Source organism: Diadema setosum, chromosome 9, assembly GCF_964275005.1.
Source record: "Diadema setosum chromosome 9, eeDiaSeto1, whole genome shotgun sequence".
Classification (NCBI taxonomy): domain Eukaryota; kingdom Metazoa; phylum Echinodermata; class Echinoidea; order Diadematoida; family Diadematidae; genus Diadema; species Diadema setosum.
Window position 1 is genome coordinate 3,958,165 of NC_092693.1, and position 17,390 is coordinate 3,975,554.

A 17,390-nucleotide genomic window follows, 5' to 3' on the forward strand; every position below is an offset into this window, starting at 1 on the left:
ATGATTAGGATAATCAAGAAAATATAACGATCAATAGAAACTATAATCAAGAAAAATTTTTTCAACAAGTTTCACCTACCTCCTTGATTCAAAGGCAATAGTTTTACCCAAGCTCGCAATTCTAAAAAGTGAAAAATGACGATCATCTCGTTTTGTTATTGTTGTTGCCTCATCTAGTCATATTTTAACGTTGAATTAACATCTAAGATCGTGTACGTTCGTGGCATCCGCACTTTGCTGAGGTCTAAATGTTGGCTTTATTTATTTATTCTTTTAATTCATGTCTAAAAATTGGGCATTGTGAGAAACATAGCTAGAGCTCCTGGTGGGATTCAGGGTAAACGCCCACCCCCACCCCCGAAAAAAAAAAGCAACAAACAAGCAGATGGAACCCTCGGACATTTCATGGTGTTAGTGATTTGACCCCCCCCCCCCCCCATCTTTAAATTCATGTTTTTATGTAGTGAAAATGAGTATTATGTTGTTTACTATAGTGTTTTTTCCCGATAAGTTTTTTTAAACTTTTATTTTATTTTCTGAAGAAGCGTTCATTCTCAACCGATTCCACTTACTGTCTTTTTTCTTTGGTTCGAATTCACAATTAAGAATTTCAATAATGTGTGATCATTTTCAACATCATCTCAGTCAATTTAGTACTATGACAGATTCATTCCATTCCTTCTTGTGGCACAATATCTCAATTTAATTTCGCACCGGTTGTATAATATCAGAATGCCAAACAAGTTTTCACGAAAACAGCTTTGAGTATAATTTCCAGCAGTCAGTTTCGTGAAACATTTTGACTTAATATTTATGTCACGTTGCATTTTTAATGCATTAGGGCATAGATCAAACAGGGAGTTGGTTCAAAAAAATACTTTCCGGGTTTGTGTTGTGTATATCAGAGCCGTGAATAGACCCTCTCTATACTGTTGTATTTTTACGGCTCTGGTGTATACCGTGAATATTATTTCACACGCAGTCTTGCTCCGAATTTTTCACAACCAGCGGCGTCGTACTGGGACTGTGCCGTCTCATCAGTGCCCGTCCGTGCCGTACTAGTATTTATAGAGGGCGCCACCTATTGACTCGCAACTGTGCTCGATCGCGAAGCTTCCAAGATTACAAAAAAAAAAAACAAAAAAAAAAAACCTCTGCGTTCGCCTCTGACGCCATTGTACATCATAATGTATGCGAATGCTGTCACGTCGTCGTATTTTTCCATAGCATACATTCTGTAGAGCAATATTTTGCATCCAAGTTTCGTCTGCTAGTTCGGTCACGCAAGCGCCGCGAATATTAAAAATATGTCTCAGCCAGCCAGCTTTTTGTCAACGACGCAGGTGAACACTCATTATTCTTATGGACATGGCCTCCCTGGCTGCACTGGAATGGAGATACCAACGGCATTGCAGGTAAAGGACCATTCGTTCTGGACCACGCTTTACACTTTCCTTGTGCCCCACGCTTGTAACGTTAGTAGTTGTAGGTCTATTGTTATTGATGTACAGTCAAACCCAAAGAAATCCTGCCTGTGCTGCCCCTGCTGGTGCACTGTTGTGTGGGCGCCTGCATGCATGCTGGGCTCGTAGACCATTGTACCTCCCTGAGGCCGGTGCGGTTAGGATAGGAGGGTGCAAGTTGAGCTCTAACTATCATACCTTGCTTATCGTGGATATAAAAAGTCACCATCCTAACTAACGTTACATGCTACAGTAAGTTACACAAGTGACTGGGCCAGTGATTGAAATAAAAAGTGAGAATAGAGGGTCAGGAGTGCTGTGAAGAAGTAAAAAGTATATCATTAGTGTCAGAAATATCTCGACTTTTTAGATTCTACAGCTGTAGTGAAAACACTCAAAACAGTGCCTGTCTGAGAAAGTATGGTCCAGGAATCTGCTATATCTAATTTGGTGTTGTAAGCAACCAAATTTTGACAGAAAGTATACAGATGAAAGATTTGAACTCTCCAGTCTAGGGCAAGACAAATTTAAAACAAAATCACAACATTTGTCATTGGTTCACTCTCAGTGTGTCAACCATAATGACATGTTTTTGTTTGGTCTTCTAGGATCCTAACCTCTGACTTTTTGTTGATTGGTTTTGAGCTGGACAGTCACACTTCTGTCACGTGCATGCTGCCATTGTGCGTCCTTTTAATTTTTTTTTTTTCATTTCGTCTCCTCGAAAATCCCATGACGGGTTTTCAACAAACTTGGCAGTTGGCATCCCTGGCTAGAGGGATCCGGATCTAGGGTCTCACAGAGACTCCAACTCTCCCGTTTTCGACGGGAGATCTCCCGCCGAAAACCCATTTTTGCAAAATCTCCCGTTCTCCCGCTTGAGAATTGATTTATCGCGCCCCGGCTCTGTGGAAAGGATTTCTTACTTATTGCTATCGTGTGTTGAAAAAATAAGCCTTAGATAGCACCAGAGAACATCTAGAACCCTAGGAACTTTGCGCTTCGCACACATTAACTTGGAGTCTCCCGTTTGCTAGGGGTTTCGGGCGGGAGAATCTCCAGATCAGAAGGTGATTGGGGTTGGAGTCTCTGGTCTCAATCTCGATTTTCAAATGGCACCATGCACATGTCCCCCTTGCCTTGAGGGTCCCCCCCCCCCCCCCCCCAATTGAGGAATCTTGAAAAATCTTCTTCTCTAAATATTAACCGCACCAGTGACCCCAACACGTACAGCGCCCCACGCCGGAACAAGAAGTAACAGAGCTAAGTTGATCCTGCTGCTGATAATAAAATATGAGTTAGTAAATTGCTGAGTGTAATTTTAAGTTTGTTCATGGTGGATTGCAGGGGTGCCCCTATGAAACCGGGGGGGGGGGGGGGGGGGGGGTGGTGAAGGGTCCAAATGGGTGATAGAAAATATATTTGTACAAATACATGTATGTGCACCATTTCTCAACTGGGGGGCTCGTTGGAGTGCGATTTCCAAGGGGGGAGGGGAGACTAGACAAAAACCCCAAATTAAGGAGTCTTACAAATCTCCTTCTCTCAAACCATAATTGATAAGCTAAGGTAGTACTGTATGTGTACTTTAGATTAGAAACTGTAGTTTTGCATATAATTAAAAGGAAACTAAAAAAATTTGATTGAAGTTTATTTCAATTAATCATAATCATTCTTTGCATCGGATTGTGATTCCCAACCAGACTATAATTTCATGCATAGTTCCACAGCTGTAGGTGCCTATCACCTTCCCTCTATTTGGCCCCATTTTTTTTTCTCTCTTACCCCGATAAGTAAACATTTGAAATATTTCCAGCAGAGTATGATTTTTTTGTTGGGGGGGGGGGGGTGAGTGAGCAGGGGCGGATCCAGGAATTCCGTAATGAGAGGCGCCTTTACAAAATTAAATAATTAAATGAAATAATTTCTTTTTATTTCAAATTGCTTTAACAAAAAATATAGAGGGGGCACATGCCCAGTCCACCCCCCTCTGGATCCACCACTGGGTGAGGTACAAAAATGACTTACTCTAACTTTCCCTCATAAAAGTATAAGAAACAAACAAACAAGCAAACCTAGGAATTTTATTCTCTTTAGAACTACAGACCATGAATTATGAAAGGGATCGATGCAAGTGTTTCTCACTTTATGTATCCATTCACATCCCACACAGAATATTCTGCCGCCCGCCTATGACCACCACTTGTGTGAAATGGAGATGGATGAAGTGGACAGTGCAACAGAAAACTCTGAGAACGCCGTTCCAGTCGGATTCTTTGCAGTTTTACGTCTGAAGCTCAAAAATGAGGAGGAAGTTAAGAAATGGATTACAGACTTCCAGACATCTTCCTACTGCACCTGGAGGGTACTGCAAACGTACCAGTATGCTGGGAAGAAAATCAATTTCAAGGTCTGAAATACTTGTGGGCAACATTTTTTTTTTTCTAAATTGATAGTATTTATCTTCAGTAGATGAGTTGATGTACAGTTGTCAGGGATTGTAATTTGACTGCATGCATCATGTTAATATTGTCACAGTCATGACAATAAGTGAGTGGTCAGTTTTAGTTTTAGAGAAAACAAAATATCAGTTCCGTCAAAGTAATAAAAATTGACATTTAAGAATGCTACAAATGAATATTTATCGCAAGATACAACAGCAATTAAATACAAAATCCTTGAAGGACAGGGGGTCTAGTGTGGCTTAATTGTTTCGTAGACGTGAAACACTACATGGTGTGGAAATTTCTACAAATTTTGCACTTTGTTAACAATCTTTTTAAAGATATTAGATGATGGACAAGTACATTCTCAGGGCCGGCAACTCTCACGCAATTCAACCAGTTTTGACTGTCTCACTCTGATAGACGAAATCTCACGCTAAACCCCCAAAATGGAATGTACATGACTACAAAAATAAATATATCTCTAAATTCTCTGATATTCCGAATATCGATATGCCCAAGCCCAAAATTTCGAGATTTTCCCGCGTGGGTGTAAAGCTTAACCAATAACAATCGTTTTCGGTTCGCGCGCAAAGACAAGCTATGGATTACGATTGGTTTCTACCTATACCACGTGAGCGTAGCTTGTACTTTTGGCAAATTACAGTACATGTGTGGCTATGACGTGTGCTTTACATCGCTTTACATACACTGACTGTGTATGTAGTACGTACGTACGTATGTATGGCCGCACAGCAGGCTGCCAGGCGCTAGCCAGGAGGTCGCTCCGCTCCCTCGCAGTGTCTCACGCCAAACTCTCACTCAAGGTTGGCAGCCCTGTATTCTTCATTTTTTTTTTTTTTTTTTTTTTTTTTTTTAATACTAATGTTAGGTTTACACAATGTTTGTAGCAATTGAGATTGTCATGTTACAATGCTTTGTAACTGCTGATGCAAAAAAAAAAAAAAGTGTTCAGTATATTGGATATGAACAGTAAATGTCATGTACACTAAGTTTTTCTCGTTTTGGACTCACCGTAGTGTTTCTTCATGTTTGTTTCTGTCTATAGAAGAGATATCGCTGTCACCACAACACCAGGCCATTGAAGGACACCAATCGGAAGAGAGTAACGCCATCGAAGAACACTGACTGCCAGGCGAAGATGGGCATCACAGTAAAAAACGTTCTCACTGAACAGGGAAGGCGCAGGAGGTACGAAAAGTTGGTGTGAAGACCTGAGGCTTGATGATTCACCATCACTACATTCCATTTATTATGATGCAGCTTACAGATCAATAAAATATTGTCTCGCCTACCCATAAGTTGTCAAAGAGAGAAAATTGTATGTTCACATTCCAGCTTGTGATTTGTTCATGGAAACATTAGATCTTTGATTGGAATAGAAATTGCCTGTTTCTGGAAGAGACAAGAAAATATAATATGTTTTAGTTCAAGCCTAAGCAGACTACATAAAGACTTACTACAACCTTGATTACAAGGTTTTAATACTAAATCATGTTATGTTTATGATATTTAATTCAGACAGTTTTGATTTTGGGTGCTGGTATTATATCATTTACTAGTTACTGATGGTACTGATGGTATTCTGTGACTTATCCTTATGTCATCATGAAAGGTTTCAGGGTCCAAGTGCAACCCACATTTGTGGTTGATAATCAATCCACTTAATTAGAAGAGTACTTCATGGATGACATACTTCATACGTAGTGTTGCCACAACACTTATGATTATGAGAAAATGCAAATTGCTTAGTGGAAAACATTAATGAATTACAGTTATGAAATCTCTATCAGAATTTACGCAATGATTCAATCATAATGGTATTTAATTGACATGATTTTTCTCCTCTTAATTTTCTGATGTCAACTTTCTAAACTTGTCTGTGATTGGTAGAAACAAGGCCGACACTCACATGCCGGAGTATCCCACGACAGTTGTCTTGTCATTCAGGCACAATCACAACATCATGTGTGCAGACGCCTTGAGGCATAGAGACGTGTCACGTGAGACACAGGAGAAGCTAATCTCCCTGTTCAAGATGAAATACATGCCCTCGGCAGCTCTTGAAGCTCTGAGAAGCGACCTGAGAGCAGAGCACGGAGATAACTACTTCATGGTGACTGCTGACAGGGCAGTGTGTCCTGACCTGCAGTACTGCTGGAGGTAAGAAAAAAAAGGAGGTCTTTATTGTCTTTATAACAATTGTTTATTAATTGTTAGTTAGCATGTAATAATTGCTTTTAATTTTCTGTTGTTTTTGATGGGGGGGGGGGGGGAGGATAATAGCCTTTGACATGTCCTTAGAATTTTCAGCCTATGACATAGTGCTGATCATCCTTTGCCAGTTTTACTTGGAGACTTAGCATAATAGAATTTGACTTCAGTAAAAGACTTCCAAACAAGAGAATGAGTAAACTGGGATGCTTAGGATGTTTTTGGGGGATTTCCAGGCAATGGAATGAGTCAACACACAATCTGCATAGATCGACAGGCATAGGACTATGACTGATGGTGATTGCTGGAAAACGTGAGCATAACCACTCTGCTATTCTGATAAACACGAGAACTGCAGGTTGTTTGTTTAGGTATTTGTTTTTAATCATAGAAACATGACCAATCTAAGAATGCTTGTGTGGTTCTGTTAGGCGTGATACTTATTACCTGAAGCACATATTTGAGAATAAAGTTATCTCTCTCTACATTGTAAGTGTGGAAGTACTGTTTTATGGTGTTTATAAACAAGTAAGTATAGTGCAGTCATAATATTTATTTGTCCATGTTATTCATGTTCTGTAGCAGTCTATATCAATTTATTCACTTTTTTTTTGTGCTCAGCTCTTTGACCAATGCAATTGCTTATTACATATGTTCTTACATCTGCCTAATTTGTGTTTGAGAGAAGCTTGCTTTCAGTATGATTCCACAAACTGACAAGACTAAGCCAATTAACAAAATAGTTAATTGTAGTAGACTTCTAGCAATTTGAAATTTGATCTTGATCACTGTATATACATGAAAAAGAGAGTAGAGGCAAGCTGGAGTGGTCAAAAAATTAGTGCAGGGCTTAACCATTTTAGTTAACTGAGAAAATTGTATTCCTGCAGTGCATCATTTAATACTTATTTTGCAGGATTTGAACAAGTATTCATTTTGTGTATTAGGTTATACAGGCAGACTGTTGAGAAGAAGGAGGAGGATGTACTTCTCTCTTTGACCGACTTGGCCGAGCAGCACAACAGTGAGAGTCCCAGTGGTAGCAGTCCTGCCATTAAAGTGGGCATCACCGAGAATGGGGTAGTGATCGTTGCCATCTGCACCCTGCTGATGCAGCGCGTGCACACGTACCTGCGAGACAGTGGCGAGCTGTGCTTCCTGGATGCCATGAGCAGCGCAGACAGACATAACCACAGCATTTTCCTCCTCCTGACGCACAGCAGTGTCGGGTGTCTACCCATCGGCGTCATCGTGGCCACTGCCAAGTCTCCGGTCATCATCTCTGGGGCGCTAGAGCTCTACAAGTCCATGCTTCCCGAGGGCTGCTTTAATGGCAGGGGAGTAGCAGGACCGAAGATGATCATGGTGGATGACTGCCCTGATGAGCGGCAGTCCTTGAAGGAGGCCTTCCCTCGCTCCCGGCTGGTGCTCTCCGTGTTTTCCATCCTCCAGGCCACGTGGCGCTGGCTGTGGGACCCGAAGCATGGGGTGTCCAAGGAGGAGAGGCTCTGCCATTTTAACCACATGAAGAGGATGGTGTTTTCAACCAGTATGGATGACATTAACCAACTGTGTGCCGACAGTCTTGGCGATCAGACTCTCAATAAGTAAGCTCCGTACGGTGCCTAATTATATTATTCTTGTTCACGTGAGACATGTATGGTGTAGAGTGCATGTATAGAATAATGCTTGATAGTGTCTAGGAACTGTTGGTAATGATGATGTATTATTGTCCGTTCACTCCTGAAGACAGAAATTTCTTTTAATTACTAACATCTAAACAACAAATAATACATTATTCAAATACAATCATATAAACTTACATACAGTAAGCATACAGTTGTGCACACATGTATGCATTCACACATCATCATGATTACCACTGTCATAGTCACCATTTGTCATATAATTTCAGAACATGCTATTTGCACCTATAGCACAGTGATGCCATGGATGAATCAAGGTCTTATGAAGATGGTACCAAATAGAGGTTCAATGGATAGAAAGATTAACTAGCAATCACTATGTTTTTTTCTTTATCTTGGAGTGTAAAAATGTGCCTCTCCTCTCTCTCTCTCTCTCTTTATGGACTGGGGAAAAAGGGAAGAGAGAAATGGATTAATCTGTTACATTGTCACCAGTATATGAGATGTTGTTGAGGTGTGTTTTTCTAAGTGTCTTCTGCCTTGACTTCAGTAACATTATTCTTCATTTTACTCTCATCCCACTATTGCTCACCCCTGTCCGTGTGGAATGAGGAGCAATGTCTTTATTTTAACATAAATTATTGCTGTCAACTTTTCTTGGGTCCACTATGTGATGTTCTGTACCATTTTAGTCCACAACCTATGACTTACTTTCTATAAACCAGCTTTGAGTATGATTGATTATACAACACCTAAAGAGAATATAGTTATCTGATTGGTTGATTGCCCATCACGTGACATGCGTTAAACGTACCATGGCATGCTGTCAGCTGTACAATTTTGTTTTTAGCAAAAATGGATATCGTATGGCTGACATCACCAATTTCCATTGACTCCCATGCTAAACTCACAATTGACTCAAAGCTTTTGTTCCATTGCATGGCTGTGATGTCACAATGAACAAGCATTTGCTACACGCACTCGACAATTACAAACATGTATTTTGTCACTCAGATGTAAACAACTGCAACCCATCGTTTCACATGGACTGTGACTGTGCCACCCAATCGCCTCTCACAGGATTTGGTTGGCATTTCTGTGCTAAATTCAAGAATTTGTGTGAACCACATCTGTTGACATCCAAGGTGTTGTATAAAACAAATAGTGTTTGGCCTTTACTCATGAAATGGAGCAAGATTTCACACTTGGTGAAAGATGAAGCACTGTATTCAACTCGGTTTTGCCTTGTTGGTTAGAGCGTGTTGATCTTTCACCAAGTATGAAATCTTGTACCATCGCTCTTGTGACCATTCACTATTTGTGTATTTTTTGCACAGTCAGTGGACATTTTGATTTGGTCTTATGAAAACCTTTGATTTAGGCAAAGAGAAAAATAGATATCTCAGTACAATTAATCAAAATTCTGTTTAGGAGGCTCCATTCTAGGAGATGTTCTTCCTTTAAATTAATGATACTGATCACAAGAAGATTTTGCACATCCTTTCACTAAATGATTGAGACAGTAATTGATGCACCATTTTTCGCTCCTCTTCCTTGATAGGTCATTTAAAGATTTCATTGCTGTCCACTACCAGAGGAGACAAGAGTGGATGTTGGCACAGTCTGATTACTTGAAGGCCAATCTCCCCAATAGTTTCTGCAAGGCAGCCATGAGGGTGCTTAAGGATGAAATTGTGGACAAAACGAAAGGTTTCAGCTTCACTCAGCTGGTGCGCTTTCTGGCATCTAGTTTCCAGGATCGCTACCAGCAGAGAATCCTTGACGCAGCAAACGGTCGCCCTGACAGCGATGTCATCACCCCACGCTACAAGCTGAAGGGCAAGAGTGTCTCCAAGGACGATATCAGACGGGTAAGCTTATGTTACCCTACTCCTTCTCCGTAAAATTTCTTGACCAAAGGGGGCTTTTGTTGTCTTGACATGAAGTGGGAGATATATTGAACAGCAGAGAATATTGTGGTTTTGCCTTGGTGCAATATTCGTATATTTTGTATATTCGTATATTATTTGTATACTTTGATAGCAATAGTTACGTTCAGACAGTGATCCCTAACCTTGAGGGTAGCTACCTCGAGGATAGGCTCACTGCCCCTTGTAACTTTGCTTATCTGCAAGTTCCTATCAACAAGTTCTCTTCACACAATGCCTAACTATGAGTGGGGACCCACCACCGCTCGTTGAAAAAGCACTAACCCTGACATATCTTGTGGATACAACTTTGTAGCTATCTTTGAGTTAACTTCAAGATAGCTATCAATGAGCGCATCTACACAGTGCCTAACTACTAGCCTGTCCTCAAGGTTAGCTATCCTCGAGGTTAGAGATCACTATCTGAATGTAACTAATGTAATCTCAAAATGCAGAAATGCAAACATCATGTGAAATGCTGATAGGTATTCATACTCGACAACAATGAACATTTTGAATCATCGTTCACACATATGAACACATTTCAATAATTGGTTGGCAAATCTGTAAGACGCTGAAGAAAGAAATCCATGTATCATAAGTCTCTCTAAAATGCACACATGCATATCTTCTGTACATTCCATTTGTGTATAATGGATGGCAATAGAAGGAACCATAATGTGTGTATAAAATTATCAATGACCAGTTATGATGCATCAAAGGTGATTTGTGCAGTTGTTATATCTACCAAATTATTGATGAACATTTGGTTGGCAATGACATCTAGATTATATGTTAATCACTATAATACAAAAACTTGACAAAGTCTTGATATTTTCCGCAACTTTCTGTCTTTTTTTGGATTGTAATGACAAAACTTTCATTGTCCTGTGTGTTTAATTTCACACTGTTTTCATCTTGGCAAATGTAAATATTGAGAAGAAGTCAGTGTGATGTTGAAAACATATCATCATAGCTACCACTTTACATTTGATCAAGGAGAGAATATTTGCTGGTGCTGATAGCAACTCCACACAATGCTTCCAATCATCTCATTTCCCTTCGAGATGCCTTTTTTTTCTTCTTCTTCTTTGGCAGGTAACGGTCACCGACTATGCTGTGACAAGTGGAAACAAGGATGAACAGGAGTACATGGTCAACACCACGGTGGGCCACTGTACCTGTCCAGCAGGGAAAACAGGCAGCCATTGTAAACATCAAGCAGCTGTAGCCAAGTTCTTTGATGTTCCGTCCCTCAATGTGTGTACTCCCGTCACTGGCCAGGACACGAGAGCGCTCCTGTACAAGATTGCGAGAGGTATGTGCAAATTTCAGTGGATGCTCTTCTGTGTTGCAGAGAGATGTGTCTGTGTTCATTTGTGTAGTGATGCTATTGGTGTCATTGATGCACTTTGTGAGAGTTAGTGTGGTAAGTTTCATGCTCAGTAAGAAAGGGATAGACTCAGACAGACAGACCGTCGGACAGACTTTGCAAGAGAAGAATTAGGCTGTTGTTATCTGTGATTTGATTCACTGTTGCTGCTCTTGTTTCACCCCGATCTAAGGATGCGATGTCCCGTCCAAGAGCTGGTTTGCAGGACTGCAGCCCAGTGGCACTTCGGCTGATCCCTCGGCCGGGTCTGCAACCAATCAACAGGCTCCGCAGGCAACAGGGAACGCAAACAAGGCAAACGATCAGCAGGCCACAGTACGCATTCTATCTAAAGAGTGTGCCAAGCAACTCACTGGTTTGTTTTCTTCATATGTTTTCCCTTGACCATCTGTAGGCTGAATTTTCTTCACCCAAATTACATTTTCATGCTCCGTTTGACCTCCTCCCCCTTCAAAACAGGAATGCAATCAAAATATCAAAAATTTTCAAACTTGAAAAGTTCTCTACCAAAGTAAGATTTCAGATTTCAGCCATTTACAACTTTGCATTAAAATCAAAATAGTGTAGTGTGGGCTTATTTATAGGAGTTTTTTTTTTTTTTTTTTTTTTTTAATGATAAACTTTCTACTAATGATTTGCACTTGATTGTGATATGATTGTGTGGTTCATGAAATTAATGGTTTACTTGATAAAGACTAGGCTTAAGGAAATAGAGAAGCTTATAATGCAACATCAACACTTTGTCAATGAAAATCAGTTTTCTTTTTCTGTGTAATTTGGACTTTTCTTTCTGTTACTTCACAATTTGGGATGCCATTGTGTTAGGTTCCTATTTTTAAGGACTACACCATATTTGTAGCACACCATACTACTGTTTGTCTTTTATGGTGGCTTTTTATCATAATCACCATTCTTAACCTGCAGTAGAATTTCCGCTGACATATATCTGACAGCTTGTATTATATTCCATGTTTCCTATCATATCTTTTCTCTTTCCCCATAGCGTGCCATCTTCTCATCTTTGCCTTGAGGATTGTTGTTCATGTGGTTCTTGTTTTTCCATTCATGTCGTACCAATGCAGATGCGGAAATTAAACAGCGTTTAGAGAACATGTTTTCCGACCTGCACACAAAACTCATTGCCAAACCAGACATCTTCCGGCCTGCCATTCTGGCAATGCTCAAACAGTATGATCACAATGTTGCCAATGATGCTAAGCTTGCCGGGGCATTACGCACCTTTGGCAAGTATCCGGAATCAATCACCACCGCCCCAAGGAAGAAGGAGGCCCCCACCAGGACGAAGGAGGCCCCCTCCAGGACAAAGGAGACCCCCACCAGGACAAAGGAGGTCCCCTCCAGGATGAAGGAGGCCCCCACCAGTACGAAGGAAGTGCCAACAAGTAAGAAGCGTGCAGCAAGAGGGTCAAAGCCCAAAGGAATTAAATGACCACGAACTGAACAACCGTGATCGGGATTGACAAGTCTGTGGCTTGTAGTGTTTGGTCATGTACCATTCTGCATTCACAGTCATAGGCACAGTGGATGTCATTTTTCCTGGCTCAGAGGTTGAAATCACAGTGTCTCAATTGTGAGGTTCCTGGTTCAAGTCCACTTGCGGTAGCAGCTGTGCGTGTGGACGAGGCATCCCCCATAGCCTAGTGGGGGCACTTAAAACCATTGGTTCTGTGTGTGGTAGCTTGCTCACAAAGTCAAACAAAGTTGGGTAGAATGACCAGGAGGGGGTACAGTGGGCAGCAGTGTGGGGTGTCTGTCCCTTGTTGAGGTGTGACCCTCAAAAGCCCCCAAACCATCTCCCTATCCGACATGTTTTACACTCCTATTTTTTGGATGTTTATTCATCATTTGCTGCATTCACTGGTGCAGGCAGGAGCTTATGTCGCAGTGGCAGTCTAGTAATTTTGATTTCCTGTGTCATTCAAAATGCCGACTTGATGCAATTCCCTCAAATTCCCTAGCAGTTCTCTTTGTATACCAAGAAAGCTATGCAGAATCATCAAATTCACGTTGGTCATGCCTTCCTACATTAAATTTTGTAAGTAAACTCTGTAGCACTACAGAGAGTAATATGTTAGTGACATCATTATGTTGTTTGATTCTTTATCTATCTCTTCTCTTTTCTCACAAAGAGTACTGTATACGCCGAATATTTGGCGAGGTTTTTATTTTCACGAATTTCGAGAGTCAGGTGCTATTCGCGAAATTTAAGACACGCGAAAATATTGACTCTAATCCTGTTGTGACTGTGATATTTCATTTCATTTCATTTCATTTATTTCCACAACTTGCACAACTGGTTAAAAAAAGAATGAACAATACCGGACAACATGTCAATCATATGCAATACAGGGTGTGGAGGAAGAAGCAAAGGCCATTGACCTGTCAAGGCTTCTCCCTAGTAAACAGTAACAATTATGACACAATACAAAAAAAATATATATATATATATATATGCGTGTACACTTATCCGTTCAGTACAGGACTCCACGATCGTGAATTTAACCACTCGCAAAATCATCGGGAAGTCCCAATTCGCAAAAATTTAGACTCGCGAAATATATGGCGTATACAGTATATGTAAAGAGGACACCATTACAGCAGACTTGCATAAAAGTGTTATGAAGACATTGCTGTCAGACCCAACTAAAGGATTTCAAATTCATGGACATGTGTGGTAATGCTTTTGAAATTGAAGTAATCATGCCAATTCATTATGTATGCTGCTTTTAGTGTGCATGTTCCATGATGTTTATGTTATGTATGTTTCAAGCATGCCAATTTGGCAAGTTTAAGAGATTGTGGTGATTTCCCATTTGCCATTTGCCTCTAAAGAAAAGCCAACCTGGGTGGAGAAGTGTCTGTTAAAATTTCTGCAGTCTTGAAGCAACAGGAAGATTAGTTGAGCATTGGAAGGAAGTGGATAAAAGTTCTACAACACATTTTTAACACTAGGTATGTTGCATAGCTCGAGAAGAAATTTGTCATCTTATATTTCTATGTTAAATGCCCACTTCAGATAACATTTGATAAGAGATGGCCTGGGTGCTAGCATATCCAAAGTGTTCATAGTTGTGCCTTTCAACCTGAAAGTTTGTGTGAGGCTTGTGTTGCATGGCAAAAACTGATGGATACTAACTAGATTACATGTATTTAAGGAAATATATGAATTGAATAATTTGCCAAATGTTGTAGGCCCATAATTGCAAAATGCATATAGGTATCTGCAGACACTTATAAACTGAACTATTTAGAGGGCTTTTAAGAAAGGGCTATCAGAAATTGAACATTTTAGGTTATCATGAATGCAGTTGATATCTTGTATTATAGTTAAATATGATATCTAGTTTGGTGATATAGAGTGAAGGATGTCAGTGCTAAGTGATGTTTTCATAGATGGAATCAATATAATCTGCATTGAGATTACTTCTGCCTAAAAAAAAAAAAAACAAACAAACAAAAGATTATTCTCCACAGTCCTTTGAAACAATGGTTCTTCAAAAAGTTCTGACGTTATGTGAAGCTCTGCCATGTTATCTGAGATATTATGTCTATTTGCTTTCTCCTATCACTTGTTGACATTGTATGTGCTGGACACATACTGATACATGTATATGCTACATACATATGCGAGCATAATATTTAGCAAATTTAGACTTATGAGACAATTCATTGGTGGTTGAATTTGTGATCAGGAACCATGTTGAGAGAGTGAACCAGAAGGATTATCACTTTTTAAGAGAAAAGGTTTAGATATTCCACTTTGACCACGATGTACGATGCATTTGTGTTATGAGAGACATAAATTTTGTGAGTTGTTCATTTCACAAATATCAACCTACTCTCCAAATTTGTGAAATGTACTTATTGACACTTCTTTATGAATTGAGATATGTCTGTACTGTTTCTGGCAGTTGTTAGGTTACTTGACGATACACAAAAAAATTCTCATTTGCAATAAAGATTTTGACATGGTGATACACCTATGCACATTGACTGTGGTTTCATTTACTACGGATTGTATGGCAAATCAACACCAAACATGAACATTAGTGTTAGTTTGAGTGTGTGTATGTATGCATGGAAATATAGAAATATTCATTGGTGTGTGTAGGTATGTCTATGATTGTGTGTTCCATCCACTAGAGGGAAATTTGCATAATTTTGGAATAAAATCTCACGATTTTATATTTTTACCTTTGCTCCTCTGTCTTTATGGTCTCTTCTGCCACAGATTCAGATTCAGTATTAAGGGCCTTCAGCATTTTTTGTTTTCACTTTCTCATTCTTCGCATTTGCACTCAGGAAATACTTTTGATCACATTAGAAATAAAATACAGAAGTAAAAAATAAAGACAAAAAAAAAAACACAAACTATGATGCCTGCAACAAATTCTTGACTCGGAGTAATAGACCTCTCCATTTTTGATTTAAGTGTTCAGTGTGATTAATCAAACATTTGAAATTCAAGAGAACCACTCAGTCACTGCATTTTATATAAAGAATTTTTCAACTACAATATGCAGAAATTGTAGAACAGATTGGCAGCAATGCTGAGCATATGAATGTTCTTATAGTTTGTTCTCATGTTAATTTGCTGCTATGCATCGGGAAAAAAAAAAAAAAAACATTTTGATACATGTAGCAGTTATGATACATGCATTACTACTGTAGTAACAAATTACAATGTTGATGACAATGCAGATGATATGAATACCGTTCCTGCCGGTAAGTTTGAGTGGAGATCATTACTTGCATTATTTGCTGAATTTGTGTGATTTAGATCAACGTTTAGTTCACGAGTCTCTCTTTCTTTCGTCTTCAACGTGTTTGGTATATCTCCCTCTTGTGGTGTGTATTGCACTTAGCCCGGCCAGACGCCATGCGACTGTATACAGCAACAGGGCTATGTATACAGTGGCGGATCCAGAGGGGGCTTACCGGGCGCGCGCCTACAAAAAATGGGAGGGGGTGCGCCCCCCTTTACGGAATTCTTGGATCTGCCCCCTGGTAAACTAGTAGTTATATTGCACTGTGTTATCCAGTTGAATGTTCTTTTGTGGATGTTGAGTTGAATGTGTACTTGTTTTCCAACAGAGATTGGACCGTTTTTCTTACTGCTTATTCTAAAGAGTTGACACAATTTGTGTCGTGAAACAGAAGAATCAAGCTCCCATCCTTACTTCATTATCCAGTGTATAGCATCTAATTTCTAATAAACATATCGGGTTTATGGTTGAAAATTAAGACAAGTAGCGTAGACCTTCATAATTATGAGTTCGTCTCGTTTCTATAAATGAGAGAATGTGATATATTTCTTTCCCTCCCTCCCCTCTCTCTCTCTCTCTCTCTTTCTTTTTTTCTCTCTCCCCACCCCTATTGGATATATATACATGTATATATATATATATATATATATATATATATATATATATATATACATCTATATATCCATTTATATATCTATCTATTTATCTATCTATCATCTAGCTGTTTATCTATATTCTCATTTACCTAGGTTTTGTCTACGAATGGAGTATCATCTCTACATTTTTCATTTACGACTGTGTTTACTCCGACCAAGCATAAACTAATTAAATGTCACGTCCATGGCACCTAATTCTAATAAATCGATCCTTCCAGATATCCTCATACAATACTGGCAGCTATTCTGCGAAGTCAGTCGGTGCTCTCATCCTATTGAATCGATCGAAGTCTCGGCGCCATAATTAACGCAGGGATGAAAAGAAAATATTCAGCGAGGGATGATTATTGGCGAGAATGACTATTTGAAACTCGGTCTACGAAAAAAAAAAAAACATGGAAGGGAAATTAATTATACTACTAATTCGTAAAAGCAAAAGTACGTTTCATTGTACATCCTTTTTATCTTCAAAACGGGCAGTGAAGCATGCACTACATATCGAAAGCGAGCATGAATGTGTCGTAGCTTGATACAAGTAAATAATTTGTTTTCGTATTGTGGTCGCCATGACTATGGCGTTGAAGCACTGAATGATTAATGAGACTAATGAAAAAGCCCCACTTGTTGATAATGGACAGGTTGTCAAAACATGGTTATCGCCATAGACTGATTAATGTTGAGATACATAGGGAATTTATTATTCCTATACACCAGTTAGGCGGGACTTCGGAGAGAACTTAGTTTATTTGTTGTAGGGGTGGGAGGGGGAGGCCGGTTACACTTTTAACAACAACAACAACAACAACAACAACAACAACAACAACAACAACAACAACAA

At 39.6% G+C, this 17,390-nt stretch overlaps 1 protein-coding gene across 1 annotated transcript; it reads left to right on the forward strand.

Annotated features, from left to right (window-relative positions):
- The first annotated feature begins 1,132 nt into the window (after positions 1-1,132).
- Positions 1,133-15,092, forward strand: LOC140232756 (uncharacterized). The gene is made up of 9 exons (XM_072312870.1): positions 1,133-1,415; positions 3,637-3,873; positions 4,977-5,119; positions 5,822-6,091; positions 7,099-7,749; positions 9,350-9,659; positions 10,815-11,034; positions 11,282-11,464; positions 12,192-15,092. The coding sequence occupies exons 1-9, from the start codon at positions 1,308-1,310 to the stop codon at positions 12,557-12,559; spliced, it is 2,490 nt and encodes an 829-aa protein (XP_072168971.1). The 5' UTR covers positions 1,133-1,307; the 3' UTR covers positions 12,560-15,092.
- The last annotated feature ends 2,298 nt before the right edge of the window (positions 15,093-17,390 follow it).

Bases quoted from the DNA above. Each gene is read 5' to 3' on its own strand.
- LOC140232756 (XM_072312870.1), top strand. From the start codon at position 1,308: ATGTCTCAGCCAGCCAGCTTTTTGTCAACGACGCAGGTGAACACTCAT. The intron at 1,416-3,636 runs GTAAAGGACCAT...CATCCCACACAG, and splicing joins AGATACCAACGGCATTGCAG to AATATTCTGCCGCCCGCCTA. The intron at 5,120-5,821 runs GTACGAAAAGTT...TGTGATTGGTAG, and splicing joins GAACAGGGAAGGCGCAGGAG to AAACAAGGCCGACACTCACA.